A 24,606-nucleotide genomic window follows, 5' to 3' on the forward strand; every position below is an offset into this window, starting at 1 on the left:
TATGCCTGCCCGGTCTCTGCCACCGACATAAATCTAATGACTTTAAGGAGTAAGATTTGTCAGAGGTTTGACTATGTGCCTGCCCACCCGATTTAGAGTGGGAGAAAACATGGCCAGTTTTCACAGTTGTCACTTGAAATCAGGCTGTGCTTTACTTACACCGCGGGCACTCTTGTCGTCAGCCATTCTAAAACCTTCTGGTACAAAAGGGAGTCTTGTGTAACCAAGGCTACTCACCTGTTATCAAGCCTTGTGCTGTTTTACACCCAAAACCTTTTAAATCATGAATATTTAGGGTCTGAAATTGTCCGCGCTTGATTTCCTTTGATAGTTGTTGAATGGTTTGTGGATTCTCGTCACCATGCAACACCTTCTATCTGAGGGGTGATGGGTATAAGTTCTTGTGGAAGTGGGTAAGGGGAAGTGAAAATTGCAAAATGGCGATGGGACATTGCTCTTTTGATTTTGCAAAAGGAAATCAAACTTTGGGTTTCCGTTTTGAAAACGAAAAAAAAAAACATTGTTAGTCTGTCATGTGCAAGCATGTTGATGGAGCCGCCTGTTATGATGCATTGCCAGGAGTTGCCATGAGAGTGGTTTCTGCCAATGCTAGAGGTGCGTGCTGGGCCGGTGGATATCCCACAATTTGCAAAGCGGGGACTCCAGCAGGGCAACAAAGTACTTTACTCCTTTTTCCTGTCCGCCCACGTTTTAATCAGGACCTTTGTCATCATTGTTACTTTGAAAACGGCCCCTGGGAAGAGTGCAATGTATATGTTAAAAATATTACAATTTTTCATCCTTTGCTCACTTCAGCTACATTTTTTGTGTAGGGTTATATTTTAATTTCTATACTTCAATTACATGAGTATATATAACACACGGTGGTCCTGCACCAACAGGATTCACATCACTCCCTTAAAAACGGGTGATAGTCAGGTGCAAGCAGAAATTGTTCTCAAGATTTAAAGAAGACTCACCATGGCCGTCTTCACTGCACAGGGAAACTCAAGAGGAGTCTGATAACCAGAGCATGAGTGCTAGTTGCCATAACTTCGAAGGTTTAGTTGCCCATTAGAGATATGTTAAAGCCATAAAATACAATTAACAAAGGGATATGCTTCTGGAAATTCAGGGTCCCAATTCAAACTTTTCTTTGAAAATTACTGTTCTTAGTTGATAGCCCTGGTAGGAATGCAACTGTAGTCCTCAAGCGACCCTCTGAGTGAAAGAAAATGATGTTGAGTGTAATATATTCACATCGTTAGAAGAAAGATGGAAGGTGGCAAGAATAAGGGGAGTTCTCACCTCTCTGTACCTCTTCACATCTGTCCTCTGGTTTCCTCCTCCCCTTGAACTGCAGGGCTGTGTATCCCTCCTCGTCCTCTGGTGTCCTCCTCCCCTGGAACTGCAGAGCTGTGTATCCCTCCTCGTCCTCTGGTGTCCTCCTCCCCTGGAACTGCAGAGCTGTGTATCCCTCCTCGTCCTCTGGTTTCCTCCTCCCCTGGAACTGCAGAGCTGTGTATCCCTCCTCATCCTCCATTGTTAAACTTATAAAACTGGACTTCTGAAGAGAGCGTCTAAGCTTTGACCTGTTTCTTGTGCAGCTGCTTGGCGGTGTCACTGCTCTCTATATCCTGCACAAGAACTGGAAACCACCGACCCTCAGATAGAAGGTGTCCTATGGTGACGCGCCGCCCACAAACCACTGAACAACTATCGAAGGAACTCAAGCAATGGACGTTTCACACCGTGAATCTTCATGTTTTATGTTATGTCGGGTGTAAAATTGCCTGACAGCCTTGCTCTGCAAAAAAATCCCTTTTACCTTATATGAAAGAATGGCTGAAGACAAGAGTGCCCTTGGCGTAAATAAGGCAGAGCCTGACTTCGGGATCAGTGGCCACAGAAACTCATAATATCCAGAGCAGAATCCACCAGTCCAAGTTCCTCCACTAGACAGATTAAGGACGCCGTCCATATTCTAGATCATGTCCTCAGTCTTTTTGCTGGTGTGCTATATTACTCTGTCACTCTTTCACAGCCTTTCATTCAAACATAAAATTGCCTGCATAAAAGAAGGATTGAAAACCTGTAGTTATCAGCAGAACATTTTGCATTTTCACACTAAAAAGCAATAACATCCTCTAATACTTGTAAATACATTATTAAATAGGAAGATTTACAAATTTGGTGAAGGGCTTCCATTAATAACTTTTGACTGCTATAAATAGCACGTAGGAATGATTTCCATAATAGACTTTATCTGATCTTCTCTTTTTCCACTTGCTAGCAGTAGAGTTTAGCTACTGTAAACCACATGTGGGCCCAGATGTACTAAAGCTTTCACTGCTCAAGGGGCTGAATGGGTATTCCTTGGAGGATGGTGGTGGTGGGGGGGTGGTAATGGGCATTCCCATGCAACCATCCATGGGTTCTGACATAAATCCATATCTACAAACAATCGTAGAAAGGAGTTCTGCCCAAATCTTTCACCTTGAGGCAGACACATTTTTTTTTCTCTCTCCTCGTTGTTCCTGCTTCGCATGTGTATTGCATTGTGCAGCACACATACAAAGCAGGAAAAGTGTTAAACTATTCCTTACAGGTGTGTTGTGTGTGCGTTGATACATGGCAGGGTAAATAGACATAATATCGAAAAAAAAATATCGACTGGACAGAATATCGAGTTTTTAATATAGAATGGACAGAATATCGACTTGCCAAAATATAGTGGTGAAGAATATTGAAAATCAGGTAAGAAATATCGATTTAAATAATATAGAAGTAAGTAATATCGACAGTCATAATATAGTAGTTAAAAATATCGATTTTTTTTATAGTGTTTTAAGTGTTAGTATATGTGTTAAAAGTATGTATTAATATTGGAATGTATGTTAGAATATTTTTAAAGTAATGAATTTTATGTTATTTCATTTTTGTGTAATTTAATTCTGTAGCGGCTTGTGGGTTTATAGGGGAGTAGGGTGGGAAGTAATTTAATTATAGTACATTAAATAATAATTTATAGGAATTATTAATTATTTTTAATGTAATTTTGCGTTTTACTTCTGTAGCGGGTTGTGGGTTTATAGGGCAATAGGGTGGAAAGTAATTTAATTGTTATTAGTTAATTATTAATTGGTATTGAAAATTGATTGATGATTAATTATTAATTGATAAATAATTTGTATTAATTGGTAATTAATTTGTATTAATTGTTTAATTGATAATTATGTTAATTGTATTCATTTAATATTTGTAGCGGGTAGTGGGTTTATGGGGGAATATGGTTGGAAGTAATATAATTCTAAAAAATTAATTATTTAAATAATTTGTGTATATTGATAATTAATATATTATTAATTAATTATTAATTGGTATTATTTGCATTTATTAATGTTTGTTATAGAACAATAATTGGTTGTTAATTAATTATTAATAGGTAATTAATTAATCACAATTTTATTGGTATTTATAATTAATTAATTATTAAATATTGTGTGATTGGTAATTAATTTTACTACTTTTTTTGGTATTAATAATTCATTTATTTTTAATAAAATATTAATTTATTATTTTCCCTACTATTGCACTCACTGGAGTGGGAATAGTAATTTTTACCCCTACGCTATCCAACGTATTCCCTACTATTGCACTCACTGGAGTAGGAATAGTAAATTTTACCCTCCCGCTATCCAACGCTTACCCTACTGTTGCACTCTCTGCAGTGGGAATAGTAATTTTTACCCCTACGCTATCCAATGCTTTCCCTACTGTTGCACTCACTGGAGTGGGAATAGTAATTTTTACCCCTACGCTATCCAACACTTTCCCTACTGTTGCACTCACTTGAGTGGGAATAGTAAATTTTACCCTCCCGCTATCCAACGCTTTCCCTACTGTTGCACTCTCTGGAGTGGGAATAATAATTTTTACCCCTACGCTATCCAATGCTTTCCCTATTATTGCACTCTCTGGAGTGGGAATAGTAATTTTTACCTTCCCGCTATCCAACGCTTTCCCTACTGTTGCATTCTCTGGAGTGGGAATAGTAATTTTTACCCTCCCACAATCCAACGCTTTCCCTACCGTTGCACTCTCTGGAGTGGGAATAGTAATTTTTATCCCTACGCTATCCAACGCTTTCCCTACTGTTGCACTCTTTGGAGTGGGAATAGTAATTTTTACCCCTACGCCATCTAACGTTTTCTCTACTGTTGTAATCACTGGAGTGGGAATAGTACATTTTGCCCTCCCGCTATCCAACGCTTTCCCTACTGTTGCACTCTCTGGAGTGGGAATGGTAATTTTTACCCCTACGCTATCCAACGCTTTCCCTACTGTTGCACTCTCTGGAGTGGGATTAGTAATTTTTAGCCCTACTCTATCCAATGCTTTCCCTACTGTTGCACTCTTTGGCGTGGGAATAGTAATTTTTACCCCTACGCTATCCAACGCTTTCCGTACTGTTGCACTCACTGGAGTGGGAATAGTAAATTTTACCCTCCCGCTATCCAACGCTTTCCCTACTGTTGCACTCTCTGGAGTGGGAATAGTAATTTTTACCCCTACGCTATCCAATGCTTTCCCTACTGTTGCACTCACTGGAGTGGGAATAGTAATTTTTACCCCTACGCTATCCAACGCTTTCCCTACTGTTGCTCTCACTGGAGTGGGAATAGTAAATTTTACCCTCCCGCTATCCAACGCTTTCCCTACTGTTGCACTCTCTGGAGTGGGAATAGTAATTTTTACCCCTACGCTATCCAATGCTTTCCCTATTATTGCACTCTCTGGAGTGGGAATAGTAATTTTTACCCTCCCGCTATCCAACGCTTTCCCTACTGTTTCATTCTCTGGAGTGGGAATAGTAATTTTGACCCTCCCGCTATCCAACGCTTTCCCTACTATTGCACTTACTGGAGTGGTAATAGTAAATGTTACCCGCCCGCTATCCTACGCAGAAAATATAGAATATTTGTAATTAATATTACGTTAATAAATATGTATACATTTTGTTTTTACTTACATTAATTATTTATTAATTTTAATGTTATTTAAGTATTTTTAAGTATGTGTCAGTTAATTATATGTAATATTTCATTCATTTTACATTACTTTTAAGACATTTAAAAAATTCGATATTTTGACTAACTATATTTTTAACAACGATATTTTGGATTCTATATTTTTGTACTTACCTGTTTGGAGATAGGGATTCGATATTTTTGCATTCTATATTTTGGCATCGATATTTTTGTATGTCTATATTTTGGTAGTCGATATTATGTCAGTGATCCGCATGGCAGCCTAAACTGCCAGAAAGAGAAAGATAATGCCATAACGTAGAAGCTGTTCTGCTCTCTCCCTTTCACACATGAATTGTTAGTAAATCTGTGACCTAATTTTAATAAGAATGGTGAGCAGGTTTGGTTTCATCATCACCACTCCTTTGAAAATAGAAAAGAAGAATTTGGGCTCATTTCGCAATGTTATTGTGAAGAAGATTCAGACAATGGATAGGAAAGTCAGCCTGGTTTATTGTAAAGATAAAAATAATGGTTACAACGGGAACAACTGCCTAACGCCTGCAATGGTTTGTTCCCACAAGTTAACAACATTTAAGGGGTGCATCCTCCAGCTTTACCTCACTTTTTCCCCACATTCCGTATTCTACCAGTGTGAGTTGTAGAATAATTTATAAAAAAATCACAAATGTCTACATGGTTTCAAAACGAGGATTAATCACCTTGTCAGCAGGAAAACTCTCCCATATGACTAGAAGTTTTGAGAAGAGAAAATTTAAAGAAAATGTACAAATATCTTGAATACAAAATGACGTTCAGTGATCTTGGAGTTCAGAAAGAAGACCTTGTGAATCTTTTTGAGGATTTGTGGATATTTCACCATGGGACAATCACCAATGCACTATAAGCTCAGATGTTTGCCAAGGGGTGATTTCACAATTTATTTTTTGTTCCTCACCCTCTGTACTTTTTTTCTTCCAATTATCCATTTTCCTGTGGACGAGTGGAAGACAAACTTGATGTATACGTGAGATTTTTTTTAGACCCATCTTGTTTTTTTTGTGTTTTTGTTACTGAGCACAGTCCCTCATGGCTCTGTGCTTCTTTTTTCTTTACGGCAGTGCATCTTTCTCCTTTTGTTTTTTTTTCTCTCCAACTACCTCTTGCCACCTTACTATGACATTTTCCCACTTGCACATGCCACAATATTTGTTTATGTGGTACAGTGCAGGTGGCGAAAAAGAATACAGCACTAAGGCCACATGCTTATATTGGATACTGGTGTTTTCTCATATATGTGGGTCTTCTGTTGTGCTGCAGGTCAAGTACTTTAAGTAGGTTGTGGCTATTTGTGCAACCAACAAACCAAGGTCAACTCAAAACAGAAAAACAAACCTTCTGATCCTTCAAAGTCTTGCTCATAGACAACCTGATACATGAACTTGTCTCTCAGCCTATCAACTCCACGCCCAATACTTCGTACCACAATTAAAACATGCTGTTGTAAGCCAAAGCATTTAGCACCTTAGTACTCTAAAGACATTGCATGCAATAAATGTACTTAACACAGAGGAAAGAGAATGGAAGAAGAACAGAACTCCTGATGAGCTCATGATACTAAAATCAATCTAAGTAACACACAACCAGCTCATCACATCAACCACAGCAAAATACTATACCAACACCATCAATGAAGTCACTAGCAGATGTAAAACACTTTTCAGCATAATCAAGGACTGTATCAGCCACCTACAAAAACTACCTGTTTCGTACTTCAAAGAAACCCAGAAAAGTGCAATGTCATCAACCTCTTCTTCAGGGAAAAAATACATATGATCTGAGTGCACATTGACAATACCACGTCTGTTTCACCTCTTCACACCTCATCACGTCCTGTAGAATTCCACCAAGGTCATCACTCAAAGCTCTATCTATCGCTGATCTTGCTGACATACTCAACTCTCTCATAGTCACTTCCTATGAAGATGATGTACCCTCGTCCTTCATCAAAGCTTTCTCTGTGGATGTTCTCTCACCTCTATTCCCCATTGACAACGTCTCAGTAAATGAGAGGGAAGCACTTGCCATATTTGGGCATTGAGAAATTTCAAAACATTGATTTGGGAACTATGTTTAAGGTATGAACTGATAATAAGCCTTTGATGGCAGTGTTCACGAAGAAAGGTTTGGATTCAATCTCTACAAAGATTATGAAATGGGTAATTGCACTTCAGGAGTTTAATTTTAGGGTGCAGTACATGCCAGGAACTAGGAATTTTTCAGCAGATTGTTTATCTTGGTCGGTATCTCATTCATGTTAGTGAATATGTGTCAGGTGACTTTAGGAACAATATCTGAGGAACTCTGGAAAAGAGAAACAGAGAAAGATCCGGATTTGGTTAATGTTATAAAAGATTGTCTGTCTGATAAAGTTGGCTTGTTAGACAAGCCATGAGAGACGAGCTGTCTCCGGACAGAGGTATGTTTTTGAGAAGAACTAGACTGGTTTCTTCTGTGGATCTGAAGGGGTGACTTGTGACTCAAGCTCACCATGTTCATATGGGAGAAGTCAAGACCAAAGAGTTATTGCATGGTCATTTGTGGTGGGCTGGCATGTATATTGAAGTGAAGCATTTTGTTAGAGTGTTTTTAGGATGTAAAAATAGTGAGAAGGTTTTGACTTCTCGGACAGTATCCATAATTTGCAGCAAGCTTCCTAATCATCCTTGGAAAGAAGTTGCAATTGATATTGTAGGACTATTAAGAGGGGAATATAACGGTCCATAATAAATTGTTTTCCTAGATTTATTTTCAAGTTGGGTGGAGGTTGCCTGTACATTTTGTATGCTGGAGTTGTTTTAGGAGGATGTTTTTAAAAGAGAGAGTTTCTCCAAATCTATTCTTTCAGATAATCTTCCCAAATTCTTTTCAAATGGGATAGAAGAGTATTTTCATTCTGTGATATTCCTCACAAGAAAAGCTCTGTCTACCACCCAGAAACCAACTGGGCTGCAGAAAGTTTGAATAAGACATTATAAAAGAGCAGTTAGTTACCCAAATGGAATAGTTTAGACTGGAAAAAAGAATTATAGCAGAGGATTACAGCTTTTCACTTGTCCCCCATGCCTCCACTGGTAAATCTACATTTGATCTGTTTAAAGGAAGGTGGCCAAGTTTGTTTTTGTGCCCAATGTGGATGGATTGGAAAAAATCAGTGAAGTTTATTTATTTATTGTATTTATTTATAGTGTTTTATATAGCATGAACGTGAGCTGTCATGGTATCAGAGCGCTGCACATAGAGGTGCCGATCACGATCCTGTAAAAACCTGGTACGAACCGTCGGACGGAGCATATTCTCCGTCCGACGCGTACCCGGGCTCAAAAATATACAAACATGGAATTACGATTCGCACGGAAACACCATTTCCGTACGAATCGTACAAAACCCCGACCGACGAAAATAAACATACAAATGTGATCCAGGAAAGCGCCGACGTGACGTCGGGACGCACGCAGCCTGCCATTCACGAACCAGGAATCACGATTCGCACCGACGTCATCCCGCACGGTGAATATTTTCCGGCAGCCAAAAACTGCCGGGAAATCAGGACGACGCGAACAAGGAGTACCTGCACGCGACGGACAGACATGGACCCGAACCTACGTGTCATCCCGGCCCTCATAGCAGTCGACCTCCTCCACAGGTTACGACGCAGACGCCGCAGAAGGTCAGAACAACAAAGGGAGGGGGGAAAGGGGGGGGGCAGGACCAGGGGCAGGCCACAAAACCCCCACCAAAGTCACACAGCACACATGCCCTGGACATACCTGACCCCCAGACCCTGGTCACTACGAGGGGGTGGGGGCGTGTCCAGCAAAGCCAGCGTCCGCCACAACGGAAGTGCTTGACGACGCGAACCGGCAACACAACAATACACGTACGTCCCGTACCCACGCCTTAAGAGCGTGAGTACGAGTCGTACCACGCCCACACCTACGTCATCCCAACAATGGCGGGACGGCTGTACCCACATGGCAAAGGCCTGGGTACGGCCCGCACAAGCATCACATAGCGTGGGGACGCATATGTACGGACCGTACCCCCACCCCCGAATGCATGGAGCGTACCCCCAACCGCAACAGTGTAAGTACGACCCGTACCCTGCCCCGCGTACGTATGGAGCGTACCCCCACCCCAACAGTGTAAGTACGACCCGTACCCTCACCCGCTTACGTATGGAGCGTACCCCCACCCCAACAGTGTAAGTACGACCCATACCCTCACCCGCGTACGTATGGAGCGTACCCCCACCCCAACAGTGTAAGTACGACCCGTACCCTCACCCGCGTACGTATGGAGCATAACCCCACCCCAACAGTGTAAGTACGACCCGTACCCTCACCCGCGGACGTATGGAGCGTACCCCCACCCCAACAGTGTAAGTACGACCCGTACCCTCACCTGCGGACGTATGGAGCGTACCCCCACCCCAACAGTGTAAGTACGACCCGTACCCTCACCCGCGGACGTATGGAGCGTACCCCCACCCCAACAGTGTAAGTACGACCCGTACCCTCACCCGCGTATATATGGAGCGTACCCCCACCCCAACAGTGTATGTACGGACCGTACCCCCACCCCAACCGTGTATGTACGGCCCGTACCCACACCCGCGTATGTATGGAGCGTACCCCCACCCCAACAGTGTATGTACGACCCGTACCCTCACCCGCGTACGTATGGAGCGTACCCCCACCCCAACAGTGTATGTAGGGACCCTACCCCCACCTCGTATGCATGGAGCGAACCCACACCTGTGTATGTTCTAAGCGTACATATCCAGAGACAGGAGGGGTGTGTTCAGAGTCCTCCCAGCAGTGCCCAGAGACAGGAGGGGTGGGTGCAGAGTCCTCCCAGCAGTGCCCAGAGACAGGAGGGGTGTGTGCAGAGTCCTCCCAGCAGTGCCCAGAGACAGGAGGGGTGGGTGCAAAGTCCTCCCAGCAGTGCCCAGACACAGGAGGGGTGGGTGCAGAGTCCTCCCAGCAGTGCCCAGACACAGGAGGGGTGTGTGCCTATCACTCCCAGCAGTGCCCAGAGACAGGAGGGGTGTGTGCCTATCACTCCCAGCAGTGCCCAGAGACAGGAGGGGTGGGTGCCTATCACTCCCAGCAGTGCCCAGAGACAGGAGGGGTGTGTGCAGAGTCCTCCCAGCAGTGCCCAGAGACAGGAGGGGTGGGTGCAGAGCGATGTCTCCACCTGCATCATTCGTGGCATCCTTGGTGATCACTGTACTTGTGTATGTAGTCTGTTGACATGACTTCATGTGGACATGTTCCCTTTTAGGCTGTATGCATGCATGCACCCACCCCTCCTGTCTCTGGGCACTGCTGGGAGGACTCTGCACCCACCCCTCCTTTGTCTGGGCACTGCTGGGAGGACTCTGCACCCACCCCTCCTGTCTCTGGGCACTGCTGGGAGTGATCCTCCCAGCAGTGCCCAGAGACAGGAGGGGTGTGTGCAGAGTCCTCCCAGCAGTGCCCAGACACAGGAGGGGTGGGTGCAGAGTCCTCCCAGCAGTGCCCATGGAAAAAAAAGGGGGGTGGAGTACCCACAGATCCAATTGCCACAATTGTCAGTCAGGTGCACAAAGACCCTGCAGTACATGTAACACATGTGTGCGAGGCTGGGAGTACACACATGCATACAGCCTAAAAGGGAACATGTCCACATGAAGTCATGTCAACAGACTACATACACAAGTACAGTGATCACCAAGGATGCCACGAATGATGCAGGTGGAGACATCGCTCTGCATGCATGACCAAAGTTGAAGGGGTCCGTCACACACCCAGCTAATGTAGACACAGCTCAGCGCTAAATATTGGGAACACCCTGCAGGGAAGATGTCAGGGTACACAGAGGAAGGAACACACCTTGGGACAATTTCACCATGCAGTAACTGCTTACATGAACAGAGAAACCTAGCTAACACCTTGTGATGGCACACAGATACCAGGGTACCCCCTATGACCAGCACACTACTACATTTCCCACACACCCAACACATGATCACCACCCAAAATCATGTAGCAGCCCACCAACAGCAATACAACAAAAGCAGTAGTGTTCTAATGAAAAAAAAGGCTTTATTCAGCATTTCCAAATAAAGTGTGTGTGGATAAAGTTCAATATTTACAAAGCCCATAGGGCAGTCCATGAGTCACAGCTGGATGGGGGACACAGTGGGACGCATGTCCCCTAGCTTGCCTGCACAGTCAGACTCCTTCGTCTTCCACAGCGGGGAGGGCATCATGTGGGGGGGAAGGACCAGGCACCGCAGGGACATGAGGGCGAAGGGTAGGCGTCGTGGGTGCAGGGATGGAGGACTCCACCACAGGGGGTGGGGCAGGGCCAAAGGCGGAGGCCAGGATGTCGCTGCACACCTTAGCAAGGTCCTCCAGAGACTCCCCTGCACTCGAAGGAACCACAGGCCCCAAGGAGGGGGGGGGGGGCGGAGGGATGGGTCTCAGCGCCACTGGGGGAGGGTGTAGACAGGGGGGGGGACTCAACCACCCTGACCGGGGACTCCCTTGACCGCTTGCGGGGTGGTGTCACAGTGGGGCTCAGGGACAGAGCGGCCATGAAGGAGTCCTTGCCGGATATGTGGCCAGGAGAGCTGAGGGGAGGGGATTTGGAGGGAGTGGATTTGGTGGAATGCGGACTCCCACTCTGGCTGCGTGACTTACGTTTGCCCCCCGACCCAGTGGGTGTGCCTACTTCACCCTGTGTGTGCGTGCCAGGAGGTGTGCGTATGACCTTCCCTGCTAGTGTGGTGCCTGTGTCTGTTGTGGTGGGTGCATGCTGACATCTGGGTGTACGTGGGACAGGCATGGGAGTGGGAAGTGTGGATGGGTCAGGGGTAGGGGGTTGGACGTAGCGCTGCAGGAGACCCACTGCTGCAGTCAGTGTCGAGTCAATGGACCTCAGCAAGTTGCGTTGGTCAGCCTGCGATGAAAAAATGCCCTCCAAGTATGCCTCTATGTTGTTCAGCACTTGGCTGTGGCCATGGAGGACATTAAGGATCGCAGCCTGACCAACCTGCAACTGCCGCTGGATGTCCACAGACTCGGCATTGGCGGCAGCAGTGGAGACAGGGGCAGGGGGTGCGGTGCCTGGCAGGAAGGAGACATGTGGTGACCGGGCACGCTGGGAAGGGACACGAGCAAGTGGGAGGCGGCTGATGGCAATGGAGGGGGCGGGGTGAGATGTTGTGCCGCTGTCAGCTGCTGGTGCAGCCTCCGCCCACTCGGAGAGATCATCCTCGGACCCGTCAGCTTCATATTCTGTCGTGCCAGTGGACAGGTCCTCGGCCTCACTCTCCTCCGCCTCAGTACCACTCAATGTGCCAGCCACGATGTCAACGCTGGCACTGGTGCTCGGTCCCTCCGCTCCGTCTGTGCTCATGTCTCCCTCCGTGTCCCCCGACGATGCTGTGGGCAAGGTGAAGAGACAGCAATTAATCACACACCTGTATACATATGTCACATGAGTCCAATCTACATAGGTTACAGTACATAGCCTGAAAAGAAAGATCAGTAACATCTACAAAACAAGGTACAGATGTAGGGCATGCAACACACAGTTGGTTGACCCACCATGCCACTGAAAATCCATGGAGAGCATGACACAATAGCAAATGACATGAAATGGAGTTTGACATAGGAGCCAGGCCCTGGGGACAATCCAGCACTGCATCTGCACCACACAGCGTTGCCGAAAATAGGGATGAGCAGGGACCATATCCATGAACTTGAGGCACATGCTGCATAGGTAATACTGAAAACATGCCCACCATGACTGGCTCACTGCACCTTGAGTGTATGTCCAGACAAACATCACACACTGGCCAGACCTAGCAAGGAGAATTCTGGTTTTGACATGTAGGCTTGGCCCGCACCAACCACCCCCTACATGAGACAATTTGTTGAGACACAGGTGGCACTTACATCTCTTAGTCTGGGTGAAATACACAGGGGCTGCATAAATGCAAGATTGGACGCCAAATACCCAAGGTGCGCCTGTCCAAATAATCATGTACAAATGGCCATCATCAGATGATTGTAACAAGACACACAGGCACTGGCCACCGTGAGTATGAACAAGGAAAATCAGGTCAGGCTGTACAGTGGACACTTGTACTACATTTTACGTCAATATACATGGTGCCAGGGGACAATGGCACAGAGCACAACCTATGCTGTAGACACTGAGAGTGTCCACGTTTTGTGATGACACACATGACACCTATGAAAATATGCCCCAGGGGACAGTAGTGGCCACACAACTCCATGGTCCTGAATGGGAATGACTGCAACACACGTCACCATCCCTGCACTATGCGTATCGCACACTCATGCACATCATGTCACAGGCCACAACATAGGACATGCGTGCTGTAAGGCATGACACTTGAGAGACTAACTCCCATGTCTGGACTCAGCATCAGTGCCAACTGACATGGAACCCAAATGTACTGAACTGGACAAGGCAGAGGCAAGGTCCCAAAACCTGTTACACACCACCCCCACACATGATGCTACAGGCATAGTTCACGTGGAGAAAGCGCCAGCCTACATTACCTTGTGAAGGAGTGACTACACACAGACCAGGGAACACATTGCAAGGAGGGGAAGGGAGGCAGGAGAGCACCGCTATACTGTGGGTAACAGGATCTGCACAGCACCTTTAAACCCTGGCAGTGTATCCATGCAACTGTGCACTTACAAATGCTGGTGACACACAACAAACACACATGTACCTACCCCCTTCCTGCTGCTGCTTCTCCTGTAAGCGCCTCCACAAGTCTGGAAATACCACCGCCAGCACACGCTTGTGGATGTGGGTCAGACGGCGGCGCCCGCGGTTCTTATGGGTCTCAGGCGAGTCCCCCAGCAGGACCCGTGCGATCCTCCGTGTCCAGCACCGGATATCCTGCCAGCGTTTCCTCACCTGGGCCAGGCGCCGCTTGCGACCATCCGCACTCCTCACGGCACTGACGGCGGTCAGCCATATCTGCTTCTTGGCAGAGGCGCCTACCTGTGAGGATGAACAAGTGACACTACATCAATACACCAGGCACATGTCACAGAGAGACATATTAGAACAAATTTGCTGTTTACAACAAGGCATAGTATGTATCCAACGCATTGCACCTTTGTCATAGGGACATGATCCTCTGGGGAAGGGCAAAAGCAGTACGTGCCATTGAAAGTACACAGGCTCACACTGTGCATCACAAGCTACACCAGGATAATGTGCAGCACCTCTAAGCAGTCACATGCCACAGGCCACTGACGCTACCGCAGCAGAGTACACAGACACACACAGGCACAGGACATTCACCTGCCATTGCCAAATGCAGCGACAAACCTCACTCTGCACATGTGCCACTAGACGGGGGGGCTCACAGGTGTGGGGCTGGCCCTGCACATCAGACACACAGCACTGCTCCCTGCTCACATCACATGGGCAGGGTATATCCATCCCTCATGCAGCCCGGGTGCCACACTCCACATATGCACCCACCCACATGACAGGGGACTTACACACACACCGATGTCCAGGGTACGAACACATCATGTGGACACTCTCAGCACAGGTACACAGAACTAACACACATCTGTGGGTACAGTCACCTGTCACACTGGGCTGACCACATAATCACATGAGGACTGTAGAGGCCATATTCCCAGGAGGACAAGACAGGCAGAATGTGGCATGCACCATGCAGTGATTGTCACAGTAAACACAATGCAAGTGAGGACGGTAGACATGCACCACAGCATGCACTGTCTGGGAGACATCAGGCATTCCCCCCCCCTGGGACCCCCCCTACAGTACATAGCATGTGTGCCACACCTGGACACAGTGCCAGAAGTCACAGTCACAAACAAGGGACACAGTCTGTGCTAGTAGACTCTGCACTCACCTGATACCCTGGTCGGCCATAAAGCAGGGGGTACTGTGGGAGGATCACATCCAGCAAAGCCAGGTTCTCCTCCAGGGTGAAAGGCTGTGACCTCTCCACAGACCTTGACATGGTTCCAGGGAATCAGTAGCAGCAGCTGGGTCGTCGAATACAAAGATGTGCAGGCAAGTGCTCCCTCATGGGACCTGGCTGCCTTATATCTGCCTTGCTGGCCTGTTTCATGCATAGGAGTACAGAGTGATTGGTCACTCACATTTGCATCCTATGTTTCCTCCAATCCCTTCAAACCTAGCACAGTCAGTGGGTTCTTATTGTGTTTTTTTCTTGAGCATGATGTCAACTCCAGAACCACATTGCAACAAAGTAGATTCATTCAAACTGACTACTGCTGTGCACCTGCTTAAAAAAATTCAAACTTTAAACTTGGTCTCCATGACAACCAGCATGCATGTAGGCCTTTCTACTTGTCCCTCATGTGTCCCCTATGTAATTTGGAGTTTCACACACAGGTACGGTGAGTCCCGGGGCCCTAGGGCACCCCAAATGCATAGCAACGGCCCGTACAGGCGTGTGTACGGTCCGTATCACTATGGGTGTGCTTGCGTATGCGTACCCATAGTGAAAGTGAGCGTACGCACGCGTGTACGGTCCGTATCACTATGGGTACACATACGCGAGAACACCCATAGTGATAGTGAGCGTACAGGCGTGTGTACGGTCCGTACCACTATGAGTACGCTTACGCGAGAACACCCATAGTGAAAGTGAGCGTACGCAAGCGTGTACGGTCCGTAACACTATGGGTGTTCTCGCGTATGCGTACTCATAGTGGTACGGACTGTACACACGCCTGTATGCTCACTTTCACTATGGGTGTTCTCGCGTATGTGTACTCATAGTGGTACGGACCGTACACAGGCCTGTACGCTCACTTTCACTATGGGTGTTCTCGCGTATGTGTACCCATAGTGATACGGACCGTACATGCGTGCGTACGCTCACTTTCACTATGGGTACGCATACGCAAGCACACCCATAGTGATACGGACCGTACACACGCCTGTACGCTCACTATCACTATGGGTACGCATACGCGAGCACACCCATAGTGATACGGACCGTACACACGCCTGTACGCTCACTATCACTATGGGTGTGCTCGCGTATGCGTACCCATAGTGATACGGACCGTACACAGGCCTATATGCTCACTTTCACTATGGGTGTTCTCGCGTATGCGTACTCATAGTGGTACGGACCGTACACACGCCTGTACGCTCACTATCACTATGGGTGTTCTCGCGTATGCGTTCCCATAGTGATACGGACCGTATACGCGTGCGTACGCTCACTATCACTATGGGTACACATACGGCAGCACTCCCATAGTGATAGGGAACGTACACAGGCCCTCTGAGCGAAAGTACGGTGCCTTTCACACATCACAGTGGTGACAGGCAGCACACAGGAAGGAATAGGGCTGACATACTTGTCCATGGATGGACATCAAGGCATTGTCTGGGCAGTACTACATGTGTGGGGCACAGGTGTGAAAGGCTGTGATGTGGCACATTACTCCTGAGTCGAGAAGGCACCAGATGTATGATGAGATGTGTACAGATGTTATGTGTGACGGTGCAATGTGTGCCAGGCATGCCCTTAACTCCTTTGACATGTGTGCATGTCGTACAGCACACTTGGGATGAGCGTCACTGGCATGGCACGGTCAACAACACACGCAAGTGTCCCCTGATGCCCGCTACAGGGGTTACCACACCAGACATGTCACTACCCACGGTGCACGATGTGACTATGTCATGTATGTGTGGGGTGTTCCCATTAGCTTGATGTTGGAGCTCCCTCAAAAGCATCAGCTGTTGCAGCAACCAACATGTGTCTGTGTGTAGATGAACATGGCACACTGTTCCGCACACCAGGCCACATGTGGTATCGGATGTGAGGTGCGTATGTATGCATGGGACACGGAGTAGCGTAACAAGGACATGTCTGCATCCTCTCTATGAATGTGTGGTGAGTCATTACATGTACACCTTCATGGCAAGGTGTGTGGGCAGTCCTAGTGTAATGTCATGTGACCTGTGGCTCTAGTGTTCCGCTACCAGTCCCTGCAATCGACATCCTACTTCTGCTGATGTGTGGATGTATGTCACTCCTGTGTTGCGTCTGGCTGTTCACTTACACTGGGACACAGCTAATCCCATGCCATGGCATGTGGAGGTTCACAATCTCCGTGTGTAGCTATGTCTTGGTAGGAGTGTCACCTGGCAGCCATACGTGTCCAGGGCATGTGGCACATACCTGACTCCGTATGTCGCATATGTGTATTGACAGATTAACATGTGCTCAGCACCAAAAAATTGTTGTTGTAGTGCACTCACTCTTCCTTGTCACTTCCAAATTACTGCAGAGCGCCGCCTCTTCCCCGAGCAATTCCGGACTTGGCTGACATGCGGGAGAATGACTGTATCCGGTGCTACCGCTTCCCCCAACCGTTGATTGTGGAGTTGACGGCGAGGCTGGCACCACACCTGCAACCGCTGCACAGGTATCCTACGGCACTGACACCCAAGCTGAAGGTAATGGCAGCCCTACATTTTCTTGCCACGGGTACCTTTCAAAATACCATAGCTCATGTTGGTGGCATGTCCCAGAGCATGTTCTGCCGTGTGCTGCATGATTTCTTAGAGGCCATGTTGCTTCACCTGGATGAGTTCATCCATTTCCCAACCCCTGAAATGTTGACTGGTGTCAAGCGTGGATTCTATGCCCTGGGAGGGATGCCCCATGTCATTGGGTCCATAGATGGGACACATGTGGCTTTGGTACCACCACAGGCACAGGAGGTAGCGTACAGGAATCGCAAGCACTACCACTCCATCAATGCCCTTGTGGTGTGTCTGTCCAACATGGTGATTTCACATGTCTGTGCTCGTTTTCCAGGATCAGCACACGATGCCTACATCATGAGGCGTAGCAGGGTGCCTGAAATGATGACGCAGCTGCGCAACGAACGAGCATGTGTTGTTGGTGGGTACACTCTGTCTGTCCTGTATTTTGCGTAGACTTCCAGCACGACCGCTTCTCCTGTCCTACTTATGTCCATGTGCTTTCCATGTAGGGGACGCTGGCTATCCCAACATGCCATGGCTGATCACACCTCTCCGTAACCCCATCACGCCGGCCCAGCTCCGCTACAACACCGCCCATGGCCGGACAAGGCGAGTGATAGAGAGGACATTTGGCCTCCTGAAGAGCCGATTCAGATGCCTCCACAAGACCGGCGGCGCCCTCCCATATGCCCCGGCGAAGGTCTGCAAAATCTTCATGGTCTGCTGCATGCTGCACAACATGGCAGTTGAGAAAGCTGTGCCACTCATCCTGGATCAAGATGATCAGGACCATCCACCCGTGGAGGACCAAGGGCTTGGCAATGGGGCTAGTGATGTGGAGGATGTGGTTCCGCAAGAGGACATCCGGACTCGGCTCATACGCGACTTCTTTGCTTAGTGGTGAGTACCAGTGTCTGTGTGTGCACGCATTGGTCCCCGTGTGGCATGTGTTGCAATGTGTGTGTCCATCTGCATGTATGGCACGTGAGTCAGAGGTGTGTGTGGATGTGTCACTGGAGTGATGGTGCCAGTGATGAGTGTATTTCCACAGGCATAATTGTGACCTAGCATGTTGTCATCCTTACATGTGTCGAGTACATGCACATGCAAGTGGCTGTTGCTTTTTTGTGGCTGACTTCTTGTGTGTCTCTCATCCCCAGGTACTTGCGCATGCCGTCTGCTGGTTGCATTGTTGTGGCACTGCTATTCCTCATGGACACGTCATCGTGTGCTGACTCAGCGTTACACGCACGGACACGTTTGGAAGTCTCCTTAGGGTAAGGGATGCATCAGGGGTGTATTGGGTGTGGCAGTTGTTTACGATGTATGCACACTGCCCCTGTCGATGTGTGGTTCCTCTGCAGACATGTCGCATCACCATGGGACACATGACATGCAGCTGTGTACACCTGAATAGATGGTCAGACTTGTTGACAGTCATCAGTGATGGGATTGTGGATTGTGATGATGGCATCAATGTGTGTTACACTGCCCTCGGACACATACGGTTTGCATTGGCTTGAAATGGTGTGGGACTTCCACATCAGCGGATCAATGGTGTATGGCAGTCTCTCCGTGAGCAGCAGGGGGTGATTAGCTGTTAGCCGACACTTGTGTGCCAGTTCCATGGCTATCACGCATTTGTGCTGCAGAAGGGGGGTTCCAGGGTTGGACCCACATGTTACTCCACATGACCCGTTCATGTGTACTCCGAGTTGCCTCTGCAATCCCGAAGAATGACTAATAAAGGTGTCCCTATGCCTCCAAGGTGCCTCTTCTCAGTCAATGCTGGTGTGTTGCCACGGTGCATCCGGCATGTCTGGCATGGTTTTCCGTGATAGTGGCTATGTGTCTATGTGTAGAGTAGCAAGATGCAAGCTGTTTGTGTGGGATTAGACTGTGTATTGTGCATGATGTCCATGACTGTGTGGGTATTGTGACATGTGCCATCCCCATGCATCCAACGTTGGCCAGGCCACCATTCTCTGCATCCACCTGACTCAAGCTTGCAGGACATGGTTCTGCCACCTGTCCACACATACCTGGGTGCCCCACAGGACACTCCACATGATCCCTGACCTCTGCGCATGGCTGTCGCTGTACTCAAAATGTCTGTCGGCACGGTTGTGCGGCCACCCCCTCAGCTGGTTGGGCCCATCACGGGTGTGTATGGTGCTCCATGTCTGTCTTGCCTAATACATTGTGACCCATGTGTGTCCTGTGCCAGACTCAGGCCCCAGGGTGTGGATGGTTGAAGTCAAATGAGAACTCAGGCATGGGTAGACTTTACAAGACCCATGTAAGGTAATAATGCAAAAGGTAGGCATCTTCTCTTTATGGTGTAACTTTTTATTTTGGTTGGGGTACCGGGGGGGGGGGGGTATGACATGAGGGGCTTTCCGGGTGTGTGGAATCCAAAGTTCACTAGGGGAGTTGGTGTCCTTGCCATTTGAAATCCTCAGAGTCCATGCCACAGTCTTTGTCAACATTGGTCAGACAGTGACCAGCAAGTCCATGTGGCAGATAATGTCTTTTGCTGCTGTGCTGCTGTTGCTCCAGTGGGCCAGGTGCCAGGCCAGGTGTCCTGGGAGATGGTGCTGTTGCGCCGACCCTCACGGTCTTTTCCGTGGACGACCCGCCCTCCTGCGGGGACCCTCAGAAGCAGGCCGTGACGATGTTTGGGATGCTCCGTCGGATGTCTCCTCCTCCTCCTCCTGATCCCTCCCTGTGGGTGGTGATGTTCTACGCCTGATGGCACAGGGAGGGTTGCCCATGTTGTCGGCTATCCGACGGAGTGTACTGTGAATTCCCGTGAACACCGTCACGAGCTCAGCCTGTCTGTCCTCCATCCGCCCTTGGTGTCTCAGTAGACAGGCATGTTGCTCCGCATGTTGCTGGGCCTGCTGGGTCTTGATCTCCTCGAGGATGGACACAACCTGGGCCATGCCCGTGGTGTCCTGCCGGTATGTGTCCAGGATGTTTCGGACATGGGAATATACCGGTTCCCCAGCCAACAGGTCAGACTCGCGCCTCCGCCGTCCTCCACTCCCACTACCCCTGCCCACTTGCACCTGGCCTGCCCTTGTGGGCACATCGGGTCTCCGGGACCCCTGAGGGGTGGCATTGGCGTTGTCGCCTGCCTCCTCCTGGGTGCCCGGTACACCGTGTCCCTCCTGGCCAGCCTGGCTGCATTGTGGTGGTGGGGCAGGGATCCTGGGTGTCTCCTGGGATGTGGCAGGAGTGGGGGTGGTGGTTGGCCCAGTTGTACCTGACGCAGGTGCTGCAGGTGGTTGGACACCAGAGGGGCCAGGTTGGTCGGGGTCGGGTTCGTCCACAGAGTGGTGAGAGTCGTCGCTGCTGGTGGGTCCGTCATCCCGCCGAGCCGGGTCCTGTGAGTCTTCCCCCCCAGTGTTGGGGGGTGATCCACGACGTTGACCTGTGTGTGAGAGATACAATGTTAATTTTGTTCCATGCAACATCCATGTTTCATTCGTTTCTAAGTTGGCACATTTCCTCTGGGAATTTGGATATGTCTTGCATTCCACTCACAGTGCACTTGTGCATGGGTATGTCACTTGGCCACAGCTTTTTCGACTTTACCTATGTGTGGCACAGTCTTACTTGCTGCGTCAATTGTGACTGCAGTCAGCAGTGGAGTGGGCAGGTGTGGCGAGCCATGCATTGGCGCCTTCCGTGTTGCACTGTACGTGGGCACATGGAGTTGTTCCACACACTTATATAATGCAGGTAGCTGGCGTTGTGCTCGTGCACAGGTTGTGACATGGCCCTGTGTTTTGCCATGGAGAAGAGGGGGGGTTCTGGCACTGGCCACCCTTGTCTACATGCACGCAGTCCACCTGCTGACGAGCAGACATTCACACACACCACAAGGCTGATTTGCTCTCCCTGTGTGTCCCTTTCTCGCTCCCTCTCTGTCCCCCTCTCCCTCTCTCTGTGTGTCAGCCTCCTCCCTCTGTCCGTCTCCCTGTGTCTCCCTCCCTCTCTGTCCCCCTCTCCCTCCCTCTGTGTGTCAGCCTCCTCCCTCTGTCCGTCTCCCTGTGTCTCCCTCCCTCTCTGTCCCCCTCTCCCTCCCACTGTGTGTCACCCTCTGTCACCTCAGCCCAGCTTCCTGGGCACACACTGTTAGCAGATCTTTGAATGGCCCTTGGATTGTTGATGTGAGTTTGTTTCTTATCTCCAGGCACCCATTGGGTGTAGTATCTGTGTCTGCACTGCTGCTGTGGTGGTGTGTGCTGCCAGTCTTTCACAGTGTTGGCTGTTCATTAGCTGCTGTCATGTGCAAGAACGTGCCGTCACCCCCATGTGTTCATGCAAGGCGTCCGCCATTTGCTGGCAAGTCTTTCCTGTGTGGGGACACACTGTTTGTCTGGCTGTGACCTAGGCCATATGGGCAGGGGGCATTGTTGTCTGCTTCTGATTTGCACTATGTGATTTTTGGGGCTCACACTCACGCCATCCGGTTTACCGTGTCTTGTGTTGGTGTTTTCTGTGGCCTGTGACTTGGCATTGTCCAGCTGGGTGCATGGGGCATGGTGGTGCCAGTGGCATGTGCGTGTTCATGGAGTGGGGTTGAGTCATGCGATAGCTTGGGGTGGTTGCGTGCCTGTTTGTGAGTTTGGTTGTGGATGACGTTCCCCCCATGTGAGGTGAGTTGTTTGTGTACTCACCCGGGTCTCGGAGTCCTTCTAATCCGTCCACTGCCACCACCGACAGTATGGCCATCACCCTCTCCTCCCAGGGATGGTATTCTACGCGTCTGCGGGGCGGCCCTCCTCCAGTGACGTTGGCCTGGTTGTGTTCGTCGCTCATTTTGGCTCGGACCCTCCTCCGCAGATCGTACCACCTGGCTTGGCATTCATGCCTGGTCCTTCTGGTGTCCGCAACAGCATTCACAGCATCGACGATTGTCTGCCACATGGCTGTTTTTTCTGAAATGCTGGTCTGTCTGACCAATGTTCCAAAGAGGTGTGGCTCAACTCTGAGGATTTCATCGACAAGGACCTCCAACTCTCGGCTAGTGAACTTTGGATTCTTGTTAGTGGGCATGGTGAGGGGTGTGGGTGTGGATGGGGGGGGTGTGTGTGGATGGTTGTGGGTGTGTGGGTGTGGTTGTGCAGGTGTGTGTGTGAATGTGATGAGGGGGTGTTTGTGAAGGTGGGTGTGTGAAGGTGTGCAAGTGTAAGGTGTAGTAAAGGTTCTAGTATGGTGCTGTAGGTTGTCTGTGGGGTCTGGCAGCAGTGAGTCTGTTGCAAAGGCTCATGGTTTGTGTGTGTGTGGGCCCTTTTTATTGGTCCATTGGTGGGTGTGGCTGTGTTTGAACTTTGGGTGGGTGTGTTATAAGGAGTGGTTGTGTTTTGGGCCTCTGTTTTGGATTTTGGCAATTGCAGGTCAGTGAATGTGTTGTTTTTGTGCTTGTTGGACATGTTTTGTGGCTTTGTGCCATTCGAATGGTGTATTCTTGTGTTGTTTTGCTTTGTCCTGGTTGTGTACGTGCGTTTTTAGCGTGTGTACGGTGTGTACTTCGGGAATTTTGTTGTACAGTGCTGTCCTTGTGTCTGGCTTGGTACGACTCGTACATGCGCGATGTTGTGTGAAGGTGCTGATGTTGGGGCCTGGGGTGCGCTCCGTACTTAGAATGTTGGGGTGGGGGTACGCTCCATGCATACGCGGGTGGGGGTACGCGTCGTACATACAAGGTTGGGGTGGGGGTACGCTCCATACGTACGCGGGTGTGGGTAGGGGTCGTACTTACACTGTTGGGGAGGGGGGTACGCTCCATACGTACGCGGGTGTGGGTAGGGGTCGTACTTACACTGTTGGGGTGGGGGGTACGCTCCATATGTACGCGGGTGAGGGTACGGGTCATCGGGTCGTACTTACACTGTTGGAGTGGGGGGTACGCTCCATACGTACGCGGGTGAGGGTAGGGGTCGTACTTACACTGTTGGGGTGGGGGGTACGCTCCATACGTACGCGGGTGAGGGTACGGGTCGTCGGGTCGTACTTACACTGTTGGGGTGGGGGGTACGCTCCATACGTACGTGGGTGAGGGTAGGGGTCGTAATTACACTGTTGGGGTGGGGGGTACGCTCCATACGTCTGCGGGTGAGGGCACGGTCCATACATACACGGTTGGGGTGGGGGTACGCTCCATACGTACGTGGGTGAGGGTACGGTCCGTACATACATGGTTGGGGTGGGGGTACGCTCCATACATACGCGGGTGAGAGTACGGGTTGTACATACAAGGTTGGGGTGGGGGTACGGTCCGTACATACACGGTTGGGGTGGGGGTACGCTCCATACGTACGCGGGTGAGGGTACGGGTCATACATACAAGGTTGGGGTGGGGGTACGGTCCGTACATACACGGTTGGGGTGGGGGTACGCTCCATATGTACGCAGGTGTGGGTAGGGGTCGTACTTACACTGTTGGGGTGGGGGGTACACTCCATACGTACGGGGGTGAGGGTACGGTCCGTACATACACGGTTGGGGTGGGGGTACGCTCCATACGTACGCGGGTGTGGGTAGGGGTTGTACTTACACTGTTGGGGTTGGGGGTATGCTCCATACGTACGCGGGTGAGGGTAGGGGTCGTACTTACACTGTTGGGGTGGGGGGGTACGCTCCATACGTACGCGGGTGAGGGTAGGGGTCGTACTTACACTGTTGGGGTGGGGGGTACGCTCCATACGTCCGCGGGTGAGGGTACGGTCCGTACATACACGGTTGGGGTGGGGGTACGCTCCATACATACGCGGGTGAGGGTACGGGTCGTACATACACTGTTGGGGTGGGGGTACGCTCCATACGTACGCTGGTGAGGGTACGGTCCGTACATACACGGTTGGGGTGGGGGTACGCTCCATACATACGCGGGTGAGGGTACGGGTCGTACATACAAGGTTGGGGTGGGGGTACGGTCCGTACA

At 49.4% G+C, this 24,606-nt stretch overlaps 1 protein-coding gene across 5 annotated transcripts in view; it reads right to left on the reverse strand.

Annotated features, from left to right (window-relative positions):
- LOC146813012 (killer cell lectin-like receptor subfamily B member 1B allele C) overlaps positions 1 to 24,606 on the reverse strand; it is a 640,827-nt gene that overhangs the window by 545,184 nt on the left and 71,037 nt on the right. For 3 of the 5 annotated variants that reach the window (XM_085620031.1, XM_085620033.1, XM_085620030.1), the window contains exon 2: positions 1,309 to 2,068. The exons of the other annotated variants lie outside the window; for them this stretch is intronic. In XM_085620031.1, coding sequence (XP_085476157.1) covers positions 1,309 to 1,543 — 235 coding nt within the window. In that variant the 5' untranslated portion in view covers positions 1,544 to 2,068. The remainder of the gene's footprint in view (positions 1 to 1,308; positions 2,069 to 24,606) is intronic. 5 annotated transcript variants of the gene reach the window in all.

This window comes from Triturus cristatus, chromosome 7 (assembly GCF_964204655.1).
Source record: "Triturus cristatus chromosome 7, aTriCri1.1, whole genome shotgun sequence".
Lineage (NCBI taxonomy): Eukaryota > Metazoa > Chordata > Amphibia > Caudata > Salamandridae > Triturus > Triturus cristatus.